The following is a 23,337-nucleotide window of genomic DNA, read 5'->3' on the forward strand; positions in this document are numbered from 1 at the left end:
AGTGGAATAGATTTGATTTAGTTTTTTTAATGAAGTAAAGAAGGTTTAAAAAAAACTTCCTTATATAGAATTTCAATATGTATGCAGAGCTCAAATAAAGGAGAAAAGAAATTAAAAGAAGAAAATTGAAATGTAAAAACGTGTAAAATACATACTAAGGAAGAAAAAATAAATATTATAATAGTAAATCAGTGTATTATGTACTAAAAGTTCTGACAATCAAAAGGCCATTATCCCTGGCCCCTGAAACAGTGGTCACAAATTTGGTCTGGGATTAGATGGACGTGGGCTGAAACCTCGGCTCTACCTTTTGCTGGGTAAACTGACTCACCTGAGGGATTGAGATAGTAATGCTATGGCATTGTTTATTTTTTTAGGGATAAAATCCAATAATGTAAGTACTAGAGTGGTTAGAGAGCTATGGAAAGCACTTGCTAAATGAGAGATGCTGTTATAACTATCATTTTAAGGATTCAAAATCCATTGTGAAGAAAAAGCCACTAAATAAGAGAAACACAAACAGAATATGGTTATTGCTTTAAAACAACTATCAATGCTATAAGCACTCCAGGAAGAAAAAAAGAGGAATTCTAGCTGATAAAAATGGCAAGGGTTTCATGGCAGAAATAGCATTTATATTAGTTTTAAACATTCTCAATCAATTAGCAGTTGTGTAGGGGATAAGCAGAGCAAGTCAGGCACCCTGTTAAACAATCCGTATTTACAAAGATGTGTATGTGTCTGTAGGTAGAGATGGAAGTGGTGGGAAGTTTGGTGATGAGTAAGTACACCATCCAGAGAAAAGGTTAATGTGCTGGTATGGTGAGGAGGAAAAACTAAGGAAGAAAGCAAAAGGAGAAGGAACATTAAGAATTATGAGAATTAAGTTGGGGCCACATTACAGAGAAGCTAAAACACAATGCCTATGACTTTTTTCTTTGTTCTCTAGTACAATAGCCAATGAAGTCACAGAGCAAGAAAAGACAAATTATTTATTTGAAACAAAAGAACAATAAGTCACATGTAAGACATTTATCTATGTTACCCCAAAATGTATAATCTGCTTCTTCCCAGCTATGTCTAAGCAATCTATCTCATTCACTGCAGATGACATTGATTCTCTGAGCTAAAATGTTTCTGTATCGTCAATGGACAGGTTATGGGTAAACAAATTAATTCAGATGAATCAGCAGAGAGTTGGGCTTTATTTTTTTTTAACTAAAAACAAACAAACAAACAAAAACCCACAGATCTAGAACAAGAATATTAAATATTCTGAAGAAAAACATTGTAAGGGTAGGGGCTTTCTCCCTCCTGTTTAAAAAGTATATAGAAGATGCTTAAAACCAACTGCTTAACAAATTTTGCAAGAAGAAGAGGTGGAGATGACTCATGTTGCTTAGCTTTTATTATTGCCACAAGCATAAACATCACGATGGAAAATGAAGTTCTTTGGGAGGCAAGCAAGGATACTGAGAAAAAAATCATACAACTGCCTCAACTCACATTGAAGACCATGAATGTCTCCAAAGACAGCTCCTAACAATTCCATCTTCCTATATACACACTCCACTTTTCCCATAAGAGGATGTTTTTGCTTGTCCCTGATGACCTAGAACACAATTTGTAGTATTCTGATCAATAGAATGTGGAGGAAACAATATCCTGGTGACTTTCGAGCTCAGGCATTAAGAGGGCCTGCAACTTCCATCTTTCTTCTCTTGGATCCTTGAACCAATATGTAAGAAATCCAGACTTCCCTGCTAGAGAGAGAAGCCACATGAATGGGGACTTAGGAGATTAGACACCACACGGAGAGAGGGAAAAAGAAGAAGCACTGATGTCTCAAATACTGAGCCCTGAATCCAGAAATCATTTTAACTACCAGTACATGGCAGACTGCAAGTGAAAATGCTATAGAAATGGACCCCCTGACATTCCCACCCAGCCAACCCATGGAATCATGAAACAATAACGTGGCTGCTATTATTCGTGGTGCTTTGTTAAACAGCAATATTAACCAAAATAATAATAATAATAAGATGTGGACCTGTGAAACCACAGGAAATGTCCATAACTCTGAGAGATAGCAGTTCTCTATTAGCCTACTATTACATCATCTTACTATGAAGTATTAATAACCCCCACGCTCTTTCCCTATCTCACTGATGATGTGGGGTTGAAATCAAAGTATGATTTTGAGACACAATATAAGATTCCTGGTTAAATTTGAATTTCAGATAAACACAGCTTTTTAAAAATATATATACAATTATGTTCCCATGCAATATTTGTTTGCTGTTAATCTGAAATTCAAATTTAACTGGGCATCCTGTACTTTGATTTGCTAAATCTGGTAATCCTACACACAAAGGATTGCTTTATCTTAACTTTTTTTTTTTTTAAGAGAAATAATGATTCCAAAAGCTTTGGAGGTATAAATGTACATCAATTCTTTGTGCATAACATTGTTGAAGGCAGTCCAGAGATACCGGAATGAAAGACACAGTTGTTAATAGCTCATAGTAACAACTTTTTCAAGTTCTGGGAAGAGCAGATGGGGTAGAATCATGAAGGTAGAGAATGAAAATTACACAGCTAACCAGGAGGATAGTCGTGGGGGGTGAGAATTCCTGAGTTGGGTGTAGGTTACGGCTGTGTATTGGTTCAGTGCTCCTTCCTCAGGAAGGTTGCCTCACCATAATAGCCTGCTTTCTCATCTGCATCTTAAGACAGGTTGTGCTAAGTTCCTTTCAGCTCTTAAACATTCCATGATTTTAAGTGCTGATAGTAGAAAAAGGATTTGCATTCAGGTCAAAAAGTTGAAAAACTGGAATTTCCCCAGCCTTCAAAATTGTGCTTTTACACAGCAAATATTACCTGGTTGAGGTAATATTAACAAATATCAACAAATCCCTATTTGTTCTATTTCCAAATTGTTCAGGCCATTTTACTAAATCTTGCCCACTAAACCACAATAATATATTGTATTAAAAGCTTATGGGTGAAAAGTTTTTACCCTTCTTTTATAAGTTAATGGTGACCAAGATAAAGCTGTATGTGCAAAAGAACTCCAGTTATTAAATAGTGGAAAGGAACAGAAAGCAAAAGTCTTTAAAAATAGCTAAGTCTTCATATTTCTGGAGGAAAAAAATATAACTTGTGGCATAATACTAGACTTCTGTTATACTTAATAAATCCTTTCTAATCCTATGTTCCTGATAACCTAAGGTTAAAAGGAGCCTTAAACAGGAACTAATTTCTGAAGCATCCTGAAGACTTAGAAGGGGAAATTGGCAGGGTCTCCAAAGGACTAGCTGTTTCCTCTAAGCATTTGGATAATAAACTCAGTTTTTAATCTAATATAATCAATTTACCAACAGTCTCTAAAAATTTACTATGTACCAGGCACTTGGAGGCATTTCATTTCAACCTCATAGCCCTATCATGTATTATTAATTCCATTTTCTGGGTCTGGAGAGGCTTAGAAAGGTGAAATCTGTTCCTGAGATCTCATAACTGATGACAGCAGGGCCAGTATTTGAATGTAACCCTGCCTGATATTGTCACTTTTTCTACTTTATGTTTGCCACAAAAATGGGTGAGTTACGTAAATGTGGAAAGTATATATTCACTGTTCTTGCTCTGTGTTCTAAATTAATTTAAAAAGAAAAAAAAAAAAAAAAGGTTCCTTCTACTTGGTGTTTGTCTCCATATCTTTCTCTTCACTCACCTGTCTGCGAAGGTCTCTTGTCTTCTTACACATGTTTTCTATTGCCATATTGAGGGTATTACTCCTTTCCTTTTTTCCAGTCTGCAAGGGAGAAAAAAAAAATGGCATAAGCAATGGTATTGAATTACTCTTTATCACTTAGCAATCTGCTTTCTAAATTTCCTGAAAATAACAGCTTGAACATTCAAGAATAGGTCTCGAAACTGCTATGATACTGCTATGATTCATGAGTACTTCACTTAAGAGTAAGTTTGAATGGTGATTAAAGTTCACATTATTTTCTTCTTTAAGCTTCTGTAATATTTTTTATATAGGCTTGGGCTGCATTCAGTGTGGCAGTAGGCAGAGCATTATCTCCAAGAAACCATGATCTTCATTCTTAACAAGTCGACTCTTTAACTGCAAAGCATGCAATTAGCTTAAAAGCATTAGATGCCCAATTTGTCAACTTCTGTGGGAGTTTCTGAAGTCATTTTCGTGGTGTATTGTGTAAGTTATGCAGAGCCATATTGGAGTTTTGCTAAACACTAAATAAAATATGCAGTGCAAATTCATACAATTTGCAAAAGTTGACCACAAATTTAGCTGACAATATTCCAAGAACAAAGTGTTTCAAGTGAAAACTGGACGCTGTTTTTGGCTCTTTGGGATAATTTGTGCAACACCTTCTTCTCCTTTAAGCGGAACAGTTCTATTATATCCTTAACCTAAATCTTTAGGCTATTAAGCACATAGAGAGTCACCTTGGTTGGTATTTTCTACATATTACTTTTGTGGGAGACAACTGAATTGAATCTAATCATACTTTTCTAGTGATATCTTATATAAAAGAGATTGAAAAAAATCATTATGTGATTCACCTCTAGGAATATTGCTACTATTTAAAATTACAAACTGAAAGAGCTCTTGACAGGAGACCTTGAAAAGCCAGAAAGCAAGTTTAAGCAGCTGATAACTGAAGGAGTTTACATCATGGATGGTACGAAAGGGCATTGAGAGGAAGCACAGAACATTAGGCAACGTGCCATACACTGCTCCCAGTGACTGAACTCATATATGAATCCATATTTCCAAGTGGAAAGACTCCTTTATAAGAAGTTCAAGACCATCTATACTCTACCCATATCTGTGTTTTTAGTCCAATCTTCTGCCACATCATTTTAAGTCCTATTTTTTACAGAAACAATATTTCTATACATTTCTCTCTCTTCTCCCAAGTTCTTACATATATCTTTGATTGCAGCAAGTGTCTCCCCAAATCATTTTCTATTAAAATCCTACCTGTTTCATAATGGTTTCCACTCAGAGTTACCCCCCAACACCTGTGCTCAAAAGTAAGCCCTCACCTCTCCTTGTTCTGATAAAATGTTCTGATAGCATTTTAAAAACTTCCCAAAATGCTCATTTTGTTTCTGTATAGGTCAATCACCTTTACAATAATGTTAGAATCTTGATGTTGGCAAGTGTATCTTTTTTTTTTTAATTCCTAAAAGTAACTTGTATAGAATTTATTAAATAGTATTGGCTAATTTATAAATAAACAACTTGATTCAAAACACAACATAGTTTTTTTAAGAACCTACTATAAGAGATTTTAGCATCTGCTCATCAAGGCACAACTAAAATCCTCTGTTAACCAAGGTTGCTGGTACCCATGTAAACCTCAAGTAGATTTGGTTTTGCTTAGCAGTAACATTACTGATATTTATGATTCAAAAGCACCATCATTTAAGCCCCTTAAGTACACAGAAAGTTATGGGGCATCCACAGACCAGTCTACTAAATTCCAGTAACAATGCTCAAGCACTATGATAGCCAACAACTGACCCCACACATCTCCAGATACCTCATGGGGGAAACACAGAGGATGGGTTACTAAGTCCTTTACCACATTTTATTTTTGAGAGTGAGTATGCAGTGTGTGCATGATGGAGACTGTCTCCAATGAATGAAGTGGGGAAAGGAAGAAGGGAGAAGTAGGAGAGATAAATAAAATTCTAAATGTCAGAGCAATAAGGCCACAGTGGCAATTACTTGGATTGCCACCAGTACAGTAGGCTATAAGACAGTTTCAATTTTACCTAAAGAATCTATCCCTTATCCTCTAGTTTAATGCAATGCTAGCTCTTGATTATCTCTTTCCACATCACAAAAGCAGAGACTGTCAATCAGAGGAAGGAATAGGACAGACCAAGAGACACCTCCCACCCCCAACACACACAGGCATCAGGAATAACACGAAAGATTTCTGTGGTGTTGGTCATAAAAGCTCACTAGTTTCTGTGATATGATTCATCAGAACAACTAAAAGATGTCAGATTTCTCAGAGTTAACAGCAACGACATAGAAAACTTTCATAAAGGATGACAGTGGGTGACAGCATAAGGAGATTAAATAAGGACTATAAAGATGATTTCCCAATTTCTCCTCAGAGTTTCACCTTAGTTTAAAAGGTTTAATTGGGTCAAAGACATTTTGTTCTCCAGATAATAAAAAACAGTCACTACAATTTCAAGAAATATAAAGCTTTCCTTTCTCTCATCCCTGTGTTTCCATCCCCCTCCTCCACATTTCTTCTTTCACCCCCAGCTTTTTATTGGGTCCTTGCTCTGTTTATACAGATTTATTTGGCTCAGTCAAGCTATTTTATGCCTCTTTAATCCTTTTGCATGGCATAAAAATAAATAAAGCAAGAAGAAATAGCCCCATGCTACTTAAAAGCCCTCATTCCTCCTGTTTTCAAAGCCTCAACAAATCATCAAGCAATGAGCTGGGACTGAAGGTGAATTGTGTGTGCTGAGGTAAGGGACCAAAAGGGCAGGATGGGGAACACATGTATACCTGTGGTGGATTCATTTTGATATTTGGCAAAACTAATACAATTATGTAAAGTTTAAAAATAAAATAAAATTGGAAGAAAAAAAAAAAAAAACATAATCACAGCTAACAGTCAAGAGCCTGCCTATATTCCCAATGCTCAGAAGAGAAGATGCCCCTCAAAGGAAGCTTTAAGGGAACATTTAGGGTCAGCACAGTCCTACTAATGGAAAAATGTACCACTTACAGTAAAAGGCAAGAAAAACTCAGAAAACACAGCACAGATCAGCACTGTAGAGGGAAAGCAATCATGTTCTTCATTAGTAAATGCACTGCCAGGAAAGACTACCTCAAAAAGAACAGTTTTGAGTACAGACTTCATTCAATGAAACTCCATTATTTTATTACTGAATATAATAGTTTTATTATGAATATTATAACTTTGTGAATGCTATAATATGAATATTCATAATATTATGAATATTTTGACTGAGCAAAATGAATCTGGATAAACAGAACAAGGACCCAATATAAAGTTGGGGTGCAAGAGAAGAAAGGTAGGGGAGGGGAATGGAAACACAGGAAAGAGAAAAGGGAAACCTGTCCCAATATGATCTAGGCTTATAAATCTTAACTATGAGTCTTCCCGTGAATTCTACTTAAGCATTGCTCCCATACAACTACCGCAGTCAATTACACTCTCTCATATAGTTTCCTAAAGCTACCTACATATTTGGAAAACATTGCTACGTAAATAAACTCTCCTTGAATTATCTGAGTTTGAGTATTTCATCTGTATCCTGTTTGGGACTCTGGCTAGGGAGACCTTTTAACACTGGATTGTTCAATATGATAGCTAACAATCATATGTGGCTATTCAAATTAAATAGTATTAAAAATTCGATTCCTCTATTTAAAATGAACAATAGCCACATGTGTCTAGTGGCTTCTGTACTGTACAGCACAGATACCTATCTCTTATCTCAGAAAACTGTATTCAACAGCAGTGCTCCAAAATATACTTTTGTTTTTTCAAGTGTATAATGAGTTCCTACTTTTTCACAATCACCTTTTATTTGAGAATAAAATAATGAGCAAGAAATAAACAAGCAAACAAACCCAACTCTCAAGGTGTATAGCAAAGAAACTAGAGATCTAATTCTGTCCTCTTCTTTGTTCCAAAAATCTTCCCTCTACTCCCATTTCTCATGGAATTAAGAACAAACTTTTGATCACAGTGTTCAAAGTCCCACAGGATCTACTCCCATATTTACTCATTGAACATCAATAAGATACATTAATGAATCTTTTATTTTCTAGACAATACACAATCACAGCTTGGGAACTAAGAGCAGGTGAGTTACAGATAGAACTTTATTTCAAATATACCAGTCTGGCTGGAATTTGAAGAATGTACTGATATTTGAGGAGATTAAGAATAGAGACACACCAAATAATTAGATAATTGCTGCAACAGTCCACAGAAGAGAAGAAAAGGGTGAAAATTAAAGCAGCAGCTGTCATGAAACTGAGCACAACCCTGTGGGTACTGGGCATGGAAGCCTTCTATGTCCTCCATTTCTCATTTGTAGGAAACAGACTTACACTTCCATGAGTTCCAAACAGCAGATTCAAACAGATGCTAATCAAGGAAGGGAGGAGATACATAGACAAGGGAGGAGCAGACAAGAAACAGTCAGTCAGTTCAGTTCAATCACTCAGCATAGTCCGACTCTTTTGACCCCATGGATTGTAGAATGCCAGGCTTCCCTGTCCATCACCATCTCCCAGACCTTGCTCAAACTCATGTTCATCGAGTCGGTGATGCAATCCAACCATCTCATCCTCTGTCATCCCACCTTCAATCTTCCCAGCAGCAGGGTCTTTTCCAATGAGTTGGTTCTTCTCATCAGGTGGCCGAAGTATTAGAGTTTCAGCTTCAGCATCAGTCCTTCCAATGAATATTCAGGGTTGATTTCCTTTAGGATGGACTCGTTGGATCTCCTTGCAGTCCAAGGGACTCTCAAGAGTCTTCTCCAACACCACAGTTCAAAAGCATCAATAATTCAGTGATCAGCTTTCTTTATAGTCCAATTCTCACATTCATACATGACTACTGGAAAAACATAGCTTTGACTAGATGGCCCTTTGTCATCAAAATAATGTCTCTGCTTTTTAATATGCTATCTAGGTTTGTCATAGCTTTTCTTCCAAGGAGCAAGAGTCTTTTAATTTCATGGCTACAGTCACCATCTGCAGTGATTTTGGAGCCCAAGAAAATAAAGGCTGTCACTGTTTCCATTGTTTCCCCATCTATTTGCCAGGAAGTAATGGACCAGATGCCATGATCTTAGTTTTGTGAATGTTGAGTTTTTAGCCAGCTTTTTCACTTTCTTCTTTCACTTTCATCACGGGGCTGTTTAGTTCCTCTTCACTTTCTGCCATAAGGGTGGTGTCATCTGCATATCTGAAGTTATTGATATTTCTCCCAGAAATCTTGATTTCAGCTTGTGCTTTCATCCAGGCTTGCATTTCACATGATGTACTCTGTATATAAGTTAAATACGCAGGGTGACAATATACAGCCTTGACGTACTCTTTTCCAATTTGGAAACAGTCTGCTTTTCCATGTTTGGTTCTAACTGTTGCTTCTTGACCTGCATACAGATTTCTCAGGAGGCAGGTCAGGTGGTCTGGTATTCCCATTTCTTGAAGAATATTCCAGTTTGTTGTCATCTACAGTCAGAAGCTTTGGCATAATCAATGAAGCAGAAGTAGATGCTTTTCTTAAGTTCTGTTGCTTTTTATATGATCCAACATATATTGGCAATTTTATCTATGGCTCCTCTGCCTTTTCTAAATCCAGCTTGAACACCTGGAAGTTCACAGTTCAGGTACTGTTGAAGCCTGGCTTGAAGAATTTTGAGCATTACTTGTTAGCCTGTGAGATGAATGCAATTGTGCAGTAGTTTGAACATTCTTTGGCATTGCCTTTCTTTGAGATTGAAATGAAGCTGACCTTTTCCAGCCCTTGGCCACTGCTGAGTTTTCCAAATGTGCTGGCATATTGAGTGCAGCACTTTCATAGCATCATCTTTTAGGATTTGAAATAGTTCAACTGGATTTCCATCACTTCCACTAGCTTTGTTCATAGTAATGCTTCCTAAGGCCCACTTGACTTCACATTCCAGGATGTCTGGCTCTAGGTCAGTGATCACACCATCATGGTCATGATTATCTAGGTCATGAAGATCTTTTTTCTAAAGTTCTTCTGTGTATTCTTGCCACCTCTTCTTAATATCTTCTGCTTCTGTTAGGTCCATACCATTTCTGTCCTTTATTGTGCCCATCTTTGCATGAAATGTTCCCTTTGTATCTCTAATTTTCTTGAAGAGATCTCTCATCTTTCCCACAAGAAACAATAGTGCAGTCCTGGGGCAGGGTCCTGGTTCCTCCTCAAGGGATAAACATAATAGTATCTTTCAGGTCTGCAGAACTAAAACCCCCACCAAAGGAAAGATGTTCCAAGAGAATGTCACAGTTTGATAAGCTTAAGAAACTCATCAGGAGACCGCCTGATGCCACGTTAGAGTGCAAGCCCTGCCCACACACTGACCCTCATCAGCAACTCTACCCTTGAACCATTGCTATAAAAGAAAGAAAAGAAAGAAAGTGAAGTTGTTCAGTTGTGTCCGACTCTTTGAGACCCTGTGGACTGTAACCTACCAGGCTCCTCCATCCATGGGATTCTCCAGGCAAGAATACTGGAGTGGGTTGCCATTTTAACACTTCACCAAATCCTTCAAGGTTGGGACACAATTTTGAGAGGCATGATCCTCTTGTGTTCCCCTCTGCCTGGCAAAGCAATAAAGATATTCTTTTCTATGTTACTCAAAACTCTGCTTCCAAGATTCAGTTCAGCACCAGTGCTCAAAGGCTGAGTTTTCAGTGCCAGTCAGGAAGAAGAAAATAGCCTTACGGACTCTGAATGAGTAACTTGGGCAGGATGATGCAGGCAGATGCTGGAGAGTAAAGAAAAGGAAACAGTATTTCTCACTAGACTGTACAGTCCTTGAGGGAGAGAAACTCTGTACATGTAATTGTCCCTCATATTACCTAGCACAGTGGTTGCACATAGTAAGATCTCAGAGGTTAGTTTTTGAATAAATAGAGGAAAGATAGACTGATCCTTGGCAAATCCCATAATATTTCTAGACCTTAATTTCCACACCCATCAAATGAAGATTTGCCCCAAATTGTTCCCATATTCCAACTTTAAAATTCCATAAAAGGGCCATGTTATCTTTAAAAATTAAAGAATATGCTACTGTTTTGTACAATTTCTTGCATAGACAGTTGTTTAAAATGTGTTGGAAAAATGTTTGCACAGTATAAATCTGTAGTGGTACAAATAAAAGAAGACATTTGAAATAGGAAGACCATGATGCTGACCTCACAAATACTAGGAAGTCTCAAATATTAAGGGATGAGGTTAAATGCAAATGAAAAGTTATCTAACTCATAGTCAAAAGAAAATTTTATTTGTGCAGACAGAAAACCTATACAGAGTTTAAAAACCAAGAAAAATTTGTTGTTATTATTTTGTTATATTTTCTATTTGCTTTTAAATGTATGCCATTTTATTCAACCTTTTAAAATGACACATTTCCCTTTAAATGGGAAATCTTTATTTCATGGTAAAGATGAATTTTGATGCCTTTAAATTAGTTCCTCTCTACAGAAATAGCTTTAAAATATTTTATGCTTAACACATAGCAGAGGCACAGATTCTAGTTCACATTTTGGGGGCATGAAAGACATACAAATAAATAAACATAAAACCTGAATTATCTTCTAGATTGCCAGTGTACTGAATGGCATGGCAGAAAAACATCCTAAAATGGTATCCTAAAAAATCCTTCTGAAGCAAGGTTTGTGCTATGAAAATGACATTAGAACAAACAAAAAATTAACTCTCAGACTTGAAATGAGGTTTTTAAAAATAACTTTATAAGAACAGAATGACTTAGCTATCAAGGGAAACAGTCTGAAGATTGTAAGTGTCTTGAACTTTCATAGTGTTTGGGAAAGTAGGATGCCACCCCAGGTAGCTGCCTGCTGGGGTGGAACAGGGAGGCAGTGAGGGGGAACCAACTATGTCAAATATCTGCCACAGCTAAGGATTTTACACGCATCTTCTCAGATGCCGTTCACAGTCATTCTTCACACATTTGCACATGAAGATACTGACACTCAGTAAGTTTAAATACTTACACCACCAGGAGGAAACATAGTGCATGTTAGGATCAAATTGACCTGAGTCTAACCTCAGACTTTCTCTACCACATTTGAATGAGCAGTAACTTAAACCCAAATTAATATTTTATATAAATTTATACCTTAAAAATAATTAGAGGAGTAGTGTAGAAGTTTATAGAGTCGGTTATAATTGTTTGAATCTGTGCTCCATCTCTTGATGGCTATGTGTCCTTGGACAAATTAATCTCTCAAAGTTTTAGTTTTCTTACCAATTAAAGATAATATAGAATATTTTTTCATAGATAAATTAAGATAATATAGCAATTATATCATAGGGTTATCGTAAGGAATAAAGAGATGAAGGTTGTACAAGTTATGGCAAGTAGTAAGGGCTCAAGGCATGTTAGCAGTTATTACTGTATTTATCAAGAGTGTCATCATTGTTAAAACACTTGCATTTCCCTATGCTTTCCAAACACTTGGAATACCCTCGTCAGTTCTCATTCAACAGGAAAATTCTTAATTCATAACTCAAACTCAGTCCAAGCACCTCAATCATCTCTTCTGATTGTCCTCAATCAAAACCATGCAATTAAAAAAAAAGACATAAAAATCAAAACCCCTCTCATCTGTATTTCTATTAGGATCTGTGAAACTCTTTGTCATCTTTTATTTACGCTCTAACTCAACTTTTAAACTGCCAAGTCTGAAATTTTAGTACCAACTTCAGTGTTAGGCACTCAGTTAATGTCTGTGTGTGAAACAGATGGAAAAACAGTTAACCACACTTTTATTAATAGTAAATAATTAAATATTAAATAAATAGTAAATAATTAAATTATTGATAAAAATTATTATTCTTAAAAAACTAATAATCATCCTGTTAGCTGTCAAATATTTTATTCAGTGTTTTTATTCAAAGACCATTATCATTATTCCTTACAAGAAGGTACAACATAAATTTGGTATGGGGATGAAACTAATACAAGGATCAGAAAATGAGAGTTTTGATATAAGCAGTCTGGGTGACCTTAACTAAGTTGAATCACCTCTCTTGTCCTTATTCTTTGAATCTGTGAAAGGAGGCCATTGCACTAAATGACCTCTAGAGTCCCTCCCAGCTCTTGGAACAGGTGGTGCTGGAGTTTCTGTTGAAATTTACTCAAGTAAATCAAGTACTAAGAATGGGACACCGTAGCCTGATGCGTGTGTTCTCAGACCAGAGATGCCTATGTCAGATCCCATGAATTCAACAGATATGGCCCAAGCATGAAAGAAATATCTGTGCATTTGCACGACAATAGCATGCAAATTATTTACTGATGATGTTTCTCACCTCCATTGAACCTCAGAGACAGATATAAACTGTGGCCTTCTCCTTTAATGATGCTGCCATGGAAAATCAGTCACACGCATGTGCCAGTGCGGATGCAAAGATCCAATCCAGTGACCAACAGGTAACTTTGAAAGTGACTGGAAGAGTCAAGAGTAACCTGACATTTTTATTTTCTAAAATCACTCAGCCTTTCACTCACCATTCTCCCTTCAAGCATTTAATGATAATTTGTCTCAGTCCCTGCCTCCCATTTTTCCTCTTTTGCTGCTAGAGTTTCTTGTCATCCACTCAAGCCCAGCAAACTCTTGAACTGACACTGTTCTAAATAAGAAGAAATTGAAAAGGTGGAGTTTATTAATTTCAGTGATTCAGCATTAACCTAAACTTGCTGTGACCCCTGCTTTAATGGATTTCAGATCTTGCCAGCTCCTAGGCCAGTGACTATTCCTATAAATCATGCTGTGGTTACTATTAAATAAAAGGAGTATGTTCAAAATTGAAAGTTTTACTTAAGTTCAGAGTGGAATCCTAGGATATTGTGCTCAGTAATGGGCCCTAATGTGTGTCTCAGGGTCATGCAGTGAAAATACAAAATAGAGATAATCAAGGTATTTAACCATAAGAACTGTCTATACCGAGAGTATTTCCATCTTTCATGTTTACAATTTTGTCACTTATTTTAAAAATGGCTTTATTTAATGCTAACATAACATTTTTATTTGACATAGCAAAATAATAGAAAACCTTCTGTCAGTCTCAGAGGTTGTGTGTCTGTGTGTGTTTGTGCATGCACACGCGTGTGTCTTGTTTCTGTTTAAATAAATATAGAGCTTTGGGAATGACTGGTTTAAACCAATGAAATAAGAAATGCGCCTAATCTCACAATCAAAATCAACTAAATTAGTTAACTGTGCTATTGACAAACAGATTAAAACAAATTCTTTGCCTTTGAAATTCAACTTATTTTCTCAGCTTGTTCAGGATATTTTATATCAATTTCATTACATTTAAAACACCATTTATGTAAAGCCACTATTAAAAGTTGGTATAATGGTGGAATCAGATATTCTTTATTTTTTTTTTTTTAAGTGGAGTGCAGTTTATTACACCGGTGGGCCCAAGGCAGAGTGTCCTCCTAGCCAAGGATTCCAACCAGTTTTTGTGAAAATCTTATATATACCCTAAGTGTATGTGCCCAAACCCACCTCCCCAAATTCCCTGAAACTAGTCTGAACAAAGGAAAAGAAAGATGCAATCAAAGTTAACCTGTGATCCATATGCCTTAAGCCTCGGTAGTTAACAGTGGACAATTATCAATAGGCCTGTGGTCATACCCCAATAAGCATAATAGGATTTATGATTCTATTCGGTTACAGAGATAGTTAGGGTATTCTTTTAGGCAACGGAGAGTCTAGGAACGAGCCCTGGGGCTCTTCCATCAGGGGTCTGTTTTTCCAGTTGGTATATCTTTTCCATAGAAACTGGGCATATAGTTCAAAGTCCACAGTCCCGCCCGAGATGGAGTCCTGCTTTCAAGACAGAGCCTGTTCTGTCTGTTTCCTCCTTCAATGGTATAGAATCTTGCATAATTCCTGAGGCAACGCCTAAAAGGAACAGGTTGTGTAGGTGATTATTTTTAGTTTGAGTGTATTTATTCCTGCAATGGTTGAATGAATGCAATAAATAATGGTAATAGATATATTCAATACTCTGACCTTATTTACATATGGGTAAGAGTCCTTATGTTTATTTTTTTAATTAATGTATTTATTTTAATTGGAGGCTAATTACAATATTGTAGTGGTTTTTTCATACATTAACATGAATCAGCCATGGGTGTACATCCTGAATCCCCCTCTGACCTCCCTCCTCACCCCATCCCTCTGAGTCATCCCAGTGCACCAGCCCTGAGTACCCTGTCTCATGCATCAAACCTGGACTGGCAATCTATTTCACATATGAAAAATATATATGTTTCAATGCTATTCTCTCAAATCATTCCACCCTCACCTTCTCCCATAGGGTTCAAAGTCTATTCTTTACATCTGTGCTTCTTTTGCTGTCTCACATAAAGGATCATTGTTACTATCTTTCTAACTTACATATATATGTATTAATAAACTGTATCGGTGTTTTTCTTTCTGACTTATGTCACTCTGTATAATAGGCCCCAATTTCATCCATCTCATTAGAACTGATTCAAATGCCCTCTTTTTAATAGCTGAGTAATATTCCATTACTCACCATTAGTCAGATGGTGACTGCAACCATGAAATTAAAAGACACTTACTCCTTGGAATAAAAGTTATGACTAACCTAGATAGCATATTGAAAAGCAGAGACATTACTTTTCCAACAAAGGTCTGCCTAGTCAAGGCTATGGTTTTTCCAGTGGTCATGTATGGATATGAGAGTTGGACTGTGAAGAAAGCTTAGCATGGAAGAATTGATGCCTTTGAACTGTGGTGTTGGAGAAGACTCTTGAGAGTCCCTTGGACTGCAAGGATATCCAACCAGTCCATTCTGAAGGAGATCAGCCCTGGGATTTCTTTGGAAGGAATGATGCTAAAGCTGAAACTCCAGTACTTTGGCCACTCATGCGAAGAGTTGACTCAATGGAAAAGACTCTGATGCTGGGAGGGATTGGGGGCAGGAGGAGAAGGAGACGACAGAGGATGAGATGGCTGGATGGCATCACTGACTTGATGGACGTGAGTCTGAGTGAACTCCGGGGGTTGGTGAGGGACAGGAAGGCCTGGCATTCTGCGATTCATGGGGTCACAAAGAGTCAGACACGACTGAGCAACTGAACTGAACTGAATATTCCATTGTGTATGTGTACCACAACTTGCTTATCCATTGGTCTGTCAATGACATTTAGGTTGCTTTCATGTCCTGGCTATTGTAAACAGTGCTGTGATGAACATTGGGGTACATGCATCCCTTTCAATTCTGGTTTCCTTGGTGTGTATATGCAGCAGTGGGATTACATTCCCACCAACAGTGTAAGAGGGTTCCCTTTTCTCCACACCCTCTCCAGCATTTATTTTTTGTAGACTTGTTGATAGCAGCCATTCTGACTGGCATGAGATGGTACCTCATTGTTGTTTTGATTTGCATTTCTCTGATAATGAGTGATGTTGAGCACCTTTTCATGTGTTTGTTAGTCATCTGTATGTTTTCTTTGGAGAAATGTCTGTTTAGTTATTTGGCCCACTTTTTGATTGGGTCATTTATTTTTCTGGAATTGAGCTGTAGGAGTTGCTTGTATACTTTTGAGATTAAATCTTTGTCAGTTGCTTTGTTTGCTATTATTTTCTCCCATTCTGAAGGCTGTCTTTTCACCTTGCTTATAGTTTCCTTCATTGTGCAAAAGCTTTAAGTTTAATTCAGTCCCATTTGTTTATTTTTGCTTTTATTTCCAATATTCTGGGAGGTGGGTCATAGAGGATCCTGCTGTGATTTATGTCAGAGAGTGTTTTGCCTATGTTTCCCTCTAGGAATTTTATAGTTTCTGGTCTTATGTTTAGATCTTTAATCCATTTTGAGTTTATTTTTGTGTATGGTGTTAGAAAGTGTTCTAGTTTCATTCTTTTACAAGTGGTTGACCAGTTTTCCCAGCACCACTTGTTAAAGAGTTTATCTGTTCTCCATTGTATACTCTTGCCTCCTTTGTCAAAGATAAGGTGTCCATAGGTGCGTGGATTCATCTCTGGGCTTTCTATTTTGTTCCACTGATCTATATTTCTGTCTTTGGGCCAGTATCATACTGTCTTCATGACTGTGGCTTTGTAGTAGAGCCTGAAGTCAGGCAGGTTGATTCCTCCAGTTCCATTCTTCTTTCTCAAGATTGCTTTGGCTATTCCAGGTTTTTTGTATTTCCATACAATTGTGAAATTATTTGTTCTAGCTCTGTGAAAAATATCATTGGTAGCTTGATAGGGATTGCATTGAATCTATAGATTGCTTTGGGTATTATATTCATTTTCACTATATTGATTCTTCCAATCCATGAACATAGTCTATTTCTCCATCTATTGTGTCATCTTTGATTTCTTTCATCAGTGTTTTATAGTTTTCTATATATAGGTCTTTTGTTTCTTTAGGTATATTTATTCCCAAGTATTTTATTCTTTTCATTGAAGTGGTGAATGGAATTGTTTCCTTAATTTCTCTTTCTGTTTTCTCATTGTTAGTGTATAGAAATGCAAGGGATTTCTGTATGTTAATTTTTTATCCTGCAAATTTACTGTATTCATTGATTAGCTCTAGTAATTTTCTGGTGGAGTCTTTAGGGTTTTCTATGTAGAGGATCATGTCATCTGCAAACAGTGAGAGTTTTACTTCTTTTCCAATCTGGATTCCTTTTATTTCTTTTTCTTCTTTGACTGCTGTAGCTAAAACTTCCAAAACTATGTTGAATAGTAGTGGTGAGAGTGGGCACCCTTGTCTTATTCCTGACTTTAGGGGAAATGCTTTCAATTTTTCGCCATTGAGGACAATATTTGCTGTGGGTTTATCATATATGGCTTTTATTACATTGAAGTATGTTCCTTCTATGCCTGCTTTCTGGAGGGTTTTTATCATAAATGGATGGTGAATTTTTCAAAGACTTTCTCTACATCTATTGAGATAATCATATGGTTTTTATCTTTCAATTTGTTAATGTGGTGTATCACATTGATTGGTTTGCAAATGTTAAAGAGTCAGACATCATTTAAATCTTAGTTCCAAGATACAAACAAAGTGACCACATACCTATGTAATGTCATAGCTATGACCACATAACTAAGCTAAGATTTAATATCATCATCTATAGAATAAGGATGACAATACATGCTTTAGAGATTGTTGAGGATTAAATGAGATGATATACATAAAACATGTAGGATAGTAACTGTTTTATAACTTACATTTAATAAAGTATATTTATTATTGGCAATAAAAATAACTATTAGATCACTGAGGGTAGAGACCATAAACTGTTTTATTTATGGCTATATTTCTAGTGCTTCTAGTGCTTGGCCATAATAGATACTCAGTATTTGCTGATTTGAATGATAAAAAAATTCATTGAATTGATGAATGAATTAACATATGAAACATGACAGAGATCTGAGGAAATTTTTCCTATTTTCATCAAGAGGATTGTAAAGATCTTGTTACACGGGACATGGACCCCTTGAAAATAATATTGCATTGGCCAAAAAGTTTGTTCAAGTTTTTCTTTTTTTTTCAAACTACAGAATTTTTTTTCAAATTACAGAAAAGCCCAAGCCAAAGATTCTTTTGGCCAACCCAATAGAATCTGCAGTTGATATAGACAAAACATAGATATCTAGGCCAAAGTTTACAAATCTTCTAATTTCAGTTAATGGTTAAAATATGTACTATTTTCTTTATTGAGATTTCAGTTTCCAAAATCCCTTTATTGAGTCATTGTCAGAGAATGATAACATATTTCAGAAAGACATCTGACTTATTCTAGAAATCCTTTTGACTCTGTGATGCCTGACCCAGCTTTAGCAGCTGTTATCCATAAAGAAAACAAGCATGATGTTAAAATAAGAGTGGCTCTAAGAAAGTAGAAGTAGTATTTTGTATTATCAATTATACTTTGAGTTCTTATGGCAAGGACTTTTTTATGATATTGAAGAACAATACCAGAGTATAATAAGAAGTGATAAGTCATTACACACACAGATCAAATAAATTATTTTCCATCTTTTGAATAGAATCCTGTTCTCTAGCAATTTTTCTATTTCTACAATGCTTTAGGAGGTAGAGTATTCGAACCATACTGATCTCATTAAAATTTTATCATGTCATTGCTCCAGTCTCTTAAGTCTAATTTCCACTTCTTTTGTTTCCTAGGTCAGGCTTTTATAGTTTAATTATGCTCAATATGTCAAACTTTGGCCAACTGTAAGCTTTACAAAGTTTGAATTATAGTCTAAGTTTTTCCATTGCACATACATGCAAAAATCCAGATCATCTAGATTTCTACCATATTGATTATTGTTTTAACTTTCACCATCAATTACAATCTGTGTCTTGCAGACATTTATTTTTAACACTGTTTAAGAATTAGATTTATTTTTTATGGATTAGAATAATTTCTATCATTTTTGTCTTCAACTAGTACTTTCAGGGTTCATAATTCAAAGAGTTTCTGACTCTGAAGCATGGAGGAAAGTTAAAGAAAGGTTCCACTTTGAAGAAACTTGGCATATAAAATTGTTTTTCTTCAAAATTAATTTTGGCAGGTAATAATTTTCCTTACAATTAATTTTTTCTTATAAATAAAAGATAATAAGCATTTCTCTTTCATAGCAAATCCACTTAATCTATTGAAAATATTACCTGTGAAACTTGATTTGTGCATACATCTTTAACAGGAAAAAGTCTCATAAACAAGATCTAATTTATGTGCCATCAGAATAAGTACTGAGCTATGTGGAGTAATTTGAAAGGATATAAGTCCTGGGTGTTCTTTGGAAGGAATGATGCTAAAGCTGAAACTCCAGTACTTTGGCCAACTCATGCGAAGAGTTGACTCATTGGAAAAGACTCTGATGCTGGGAGGGATTGGGGGCAGGAGGAGAAAGGGCATCACCAACTCGATGGACGTGAGTTTGAGTGATCTCCGGGAGTTGGTGATGGACAGGGAGGTCTGGCGTGCTGCAATTCATGGGGTTGCAAAGAGTCAGACACGACTGAGCGACTGAACTGAACTGAATATGTCTTGCTTGAAAATATTCTCTTTCCCATGCGCCCATTCCCAGACCTTACGCAGTATATGAAATTTTTCTATTCCTTTATATTACGTTTAAAATATAAAGAAGGCATTTCATACTGATATGCCAAACCAAGAAAATGATTTTAAAAAGAAACAGTCTCAGATATATAATGAAGATATAAAAGTTGAGATGTGTAGAGACTGCAGAATATTTTTAGGAGAGAATTTATATGGACAAAGCTAGTCTAGATTCCCAAGCTCCCCCTATTATCCTCACTCACACAAGTCGAAAAGGACTGTTTAGAAAGCATGATATGAGTCTCTGGCAGCTGAGATTCAATGGGCAAGCATAAACTCTCTCTTGAAAAATCTACCTGCTAAGAGGCGGCTGGCTGTTTCCTGATGATTGACAGAAAAGATGACTGAATTCTAATATTTGAACATTGTCTGTGGTCCAGATATAAGTGTCTTACAAAGGAAAAAAGGTCTGGGGTCATCTTGGTTTTTGTTTAAGATCATTTCCTCCACTGGTAAATAGAGCTAAGTTGAGAGGAGTTACATAAACTGCTAGATTTGAGAATAAGCAGTCAGCTGAAGGAGAAGAATCATTCACATCAAATGAATTGAAGGTGAAATGGGAACTTTCAAGGGACTCATGAAATCACTGGTGCCAGATTCTTTTTTTTTTTTCCATTTGCCCCTCCTGACCCACTCACTACCCTATTTCATCACACTGTCTAAACTCACAGTTCAGATTACACAAAGACGCTCCTTTGTTCCCTGACGTCAGGTGAGTTTGGCCAATAGGAGTAACAGAAAGGTGGGAGGAGAATAAGGTTGGGGTATTTATTTTCTGGTTGCTATTCTGAGGGGATGCTATAAGCTGACTGTGTCCCTCTCCTGAAGACACAGCTCCTATCAGGCAGCTTCTTCACACACAAGGTGAGGAAGACACGCACAGCCCTGTCTCCAGTGAGTTTTGCTCCATCTCCCTGCCTTCTCGCCCCTCCCTAGCAGAAGCTGAATTCTCAGGGAAGTGCTGAAGAGCCCTCAATTTAGGGAAGAAGGAATAGGAAGCCCTTCTATGACCAGGTCCACTCCCTTGTCTTGTTTTGTCAGCTGTTTCTCCTAAAAGGGGTGAAGGGAAAGTGAAAAGCCACAGCAACAGCACAAAAGTAGGTAGGTATTGGTGGCAAAAGATATTCTCAGTCTAATCAGCAAGATTTAAAATGAAATGAAATAGCATTTGACCTATGGCATGTGTAAGAGATACTTGTGCTCCCGTCTCCTTTCAAAAATGCAACCGAGTGAGCCGTCCTTGAGTGAGTGATTCTTCTGCAGACAATTAAGGCACAAGAGATTTCAAGGTCTTTCAGTAAGCTTTAATTAATGCTATCAAACAGAGCCTAGGAAACACCCACATATTTTAAAGGCAAAACTAAATACAGTATATTCAAAAACAAGACTATAAAATAACCATTTCAAACGTGCTTATGAATCTGAAGCAGTTACTGCCATTTTACGGTCTCTTCAGGAGATGTTTACATCACTACTTATTTCAAGTTTGCAAAGCAAAACTAAGTAACACCTTTGCTTCATTATTTAGCCCTGAACAAAACTCAGTATTTTTAACTTAATAAATGACATCTTCTATTTTGGTTTGGAGGGGTTCAGAGTCTTAAATGTTAGGTTTTTGTTTAATGATCACTGCCCTCTTCCCAAGGGCCAAATTTCCCCCTCACTGAGACTGTGCAAACTGGCCTCACCAGTGGTAGAGATGGACATCTGGGGAGTCATAAACCAAGCCTCTCTGAGCTGGGGTGATTTGGACGCGGTGCTGTATATCAGTTCCAGATGTCAGGCAAGATTGATAAAGCAACGCAAAGCTCCCGATGAAGCACAGTTGAGTTGCAGGAGATTGCCGTGATGATAAGTGCCAGAACAAACCATAAATTCTGGACGCAGAATTAGGAATGACCTGTAAACAGCAAATAATGGGTGTCTAAATTGAAAATGAAACTATCTGTTGCCTGTAATATTTCTTGCACTCTGGCTTAGGAAGCTGGGCATGTTAGAGATAGGCATGATCCTTTTCAGTGTCTGCCGTTAGAAAGCCGAGGATATTAACTCCTCTTTCCATCAACCTCAGGAAACAGAATGAAATGAACGAGCTAGAAATCATGGGTATAAAATACAGATTTAACACTATGCAGCAAGAACGTTACAGGTTAACAAAACTGAGAAACACGAATATTGCATTTAAAGAACCACCATAGCAAACACTAAAGGAAAGAGCTCAAATAATTTACCTGGATCTCTCTCTCTCTCTCTCTCTCTCTCTCTCTCTCTCTCTCTCTCTCTCTCTCACACACACACACACACAAACACACACACACATGTATATGTATATATATGTGTATGAATACCAGGGCTTCTCTTGTGGCTCAGACGGTAAAACGTCTGCCTACACTGCGGGAGACCCAGGTTCGAGCCCTGGGTCGGGAAGATCCTCTGGAGAAGGAAATGGCAACCCACTCCAGTACTCTTGCCTAGAAAATCCCATGGACAGAGGAGCCCGGTAGGCTTCAGTGTATGAATACATATATAAATGAAATTACTTTCCTGCACCTGATAGTAAGGAGATGTCAGTCAATTTAGTGCAAATCTTGATTACACAACAATTTTAAAGATGCAGAAGATAGAGGATCCAAGATAACTCCAGATACATAGTATTGAAACAGCTATGACTTGAAGGAATTTTTTAGCCACTTTATTAAATAGGGAAGAATCATGTGTAATGAGCACCTTTTTAGTTCCGTGGGATAATTTATAAATAGTATATTACTTGTAAGTGTATGAGAAAATGCCTACCATTTTATAAATAAAACATCATTTTTACTCTATACGCTTTGTTCTTATGACAACAAACTAAAGCCAAGATTTACAGATTGCTATGCTATGCTAAGTCACTTCAGTCGTGTCCGACTCTATGTGACCCCATAGATGGCAGCCACCAGGCTCCCCCGTCCCTGGGATTCTCCAGGCGAGAACACTGGAGTGGGTTGCCATTTCCTTCTCCAATGCATGAAAGTGAAAAGTGAAAGCGAAGTCGCTCAGTCGTGTCCAACTCCTAGCGACCCCACGGATTGGCTCCTCCGTCCATGGGATTTTCCAAGCAAAAGCACTGGAGTGAGTGCCATTCCCTTCTCCGGATTTACAGATTAGTGGCAGCTAAATTCATGAAAATTTATATACTATTAGTCCTGCTAGATCAATGTAAGCATAGAATCCACTTAACCAAGATTTTACCTTATTTTATAATGACTTATGGAAGAGTAAAAATTCTTGTGGGTTCTTGGTATTATAATGAAGAAGAATATTTTCTGTACTGATACAGGCCACATTGTGCACGAGGCAGTTAAATTTGAACATGGGGTGGATATACCAGGTGGT

At 36.9% G+C, this 23,337-nt stretch overlaps 1 protein-coding gene across 4 annotated transcripts in view; it reads right to left on the reverse strand.

Moving 5' to 3' along the window:
* The window catches only part of CTNNA3 (catenin alpha 3), a 1,910,358-nt gene that overhangs the window by 913,144 nt on the left and 973,877 nt on the right, over positions 1 to 23,337 (reverse strand). For all 4 annotated transcript variants that reach the window (XM_027530426.1, XM_027530429.1, XM_027530428.1 and 1 more), the window contains one exon: positions 3,734 to 3,814. In XM_027530426.1, the coding sequence (XP_027386227.1) occupies positions 3,734 to 3,814 (81 nt within the window). The remainder of the gene's footprint in view (positions 1 to 3,733; positions 3,815 to 23,337) is intronic.

This window comes from Bos indicus x Bos taurus, chromosome 28 (assembly GCF_003369695.1).
Source record: "Bos indicus x Bos taurus breed Angus x Brahman F1 hybrid chromosome 28, Bos_hybrid_MaternalHap_v2.0, whole genome shotgun sequence".
Classification (NCBI taxonomy): domain Eukaryota; kingdom Metazoa; phylum Chordata; class Mammalia; order Artiodactyla; family Bovidae; genus Bos; species Bos indicus x Bos taurus.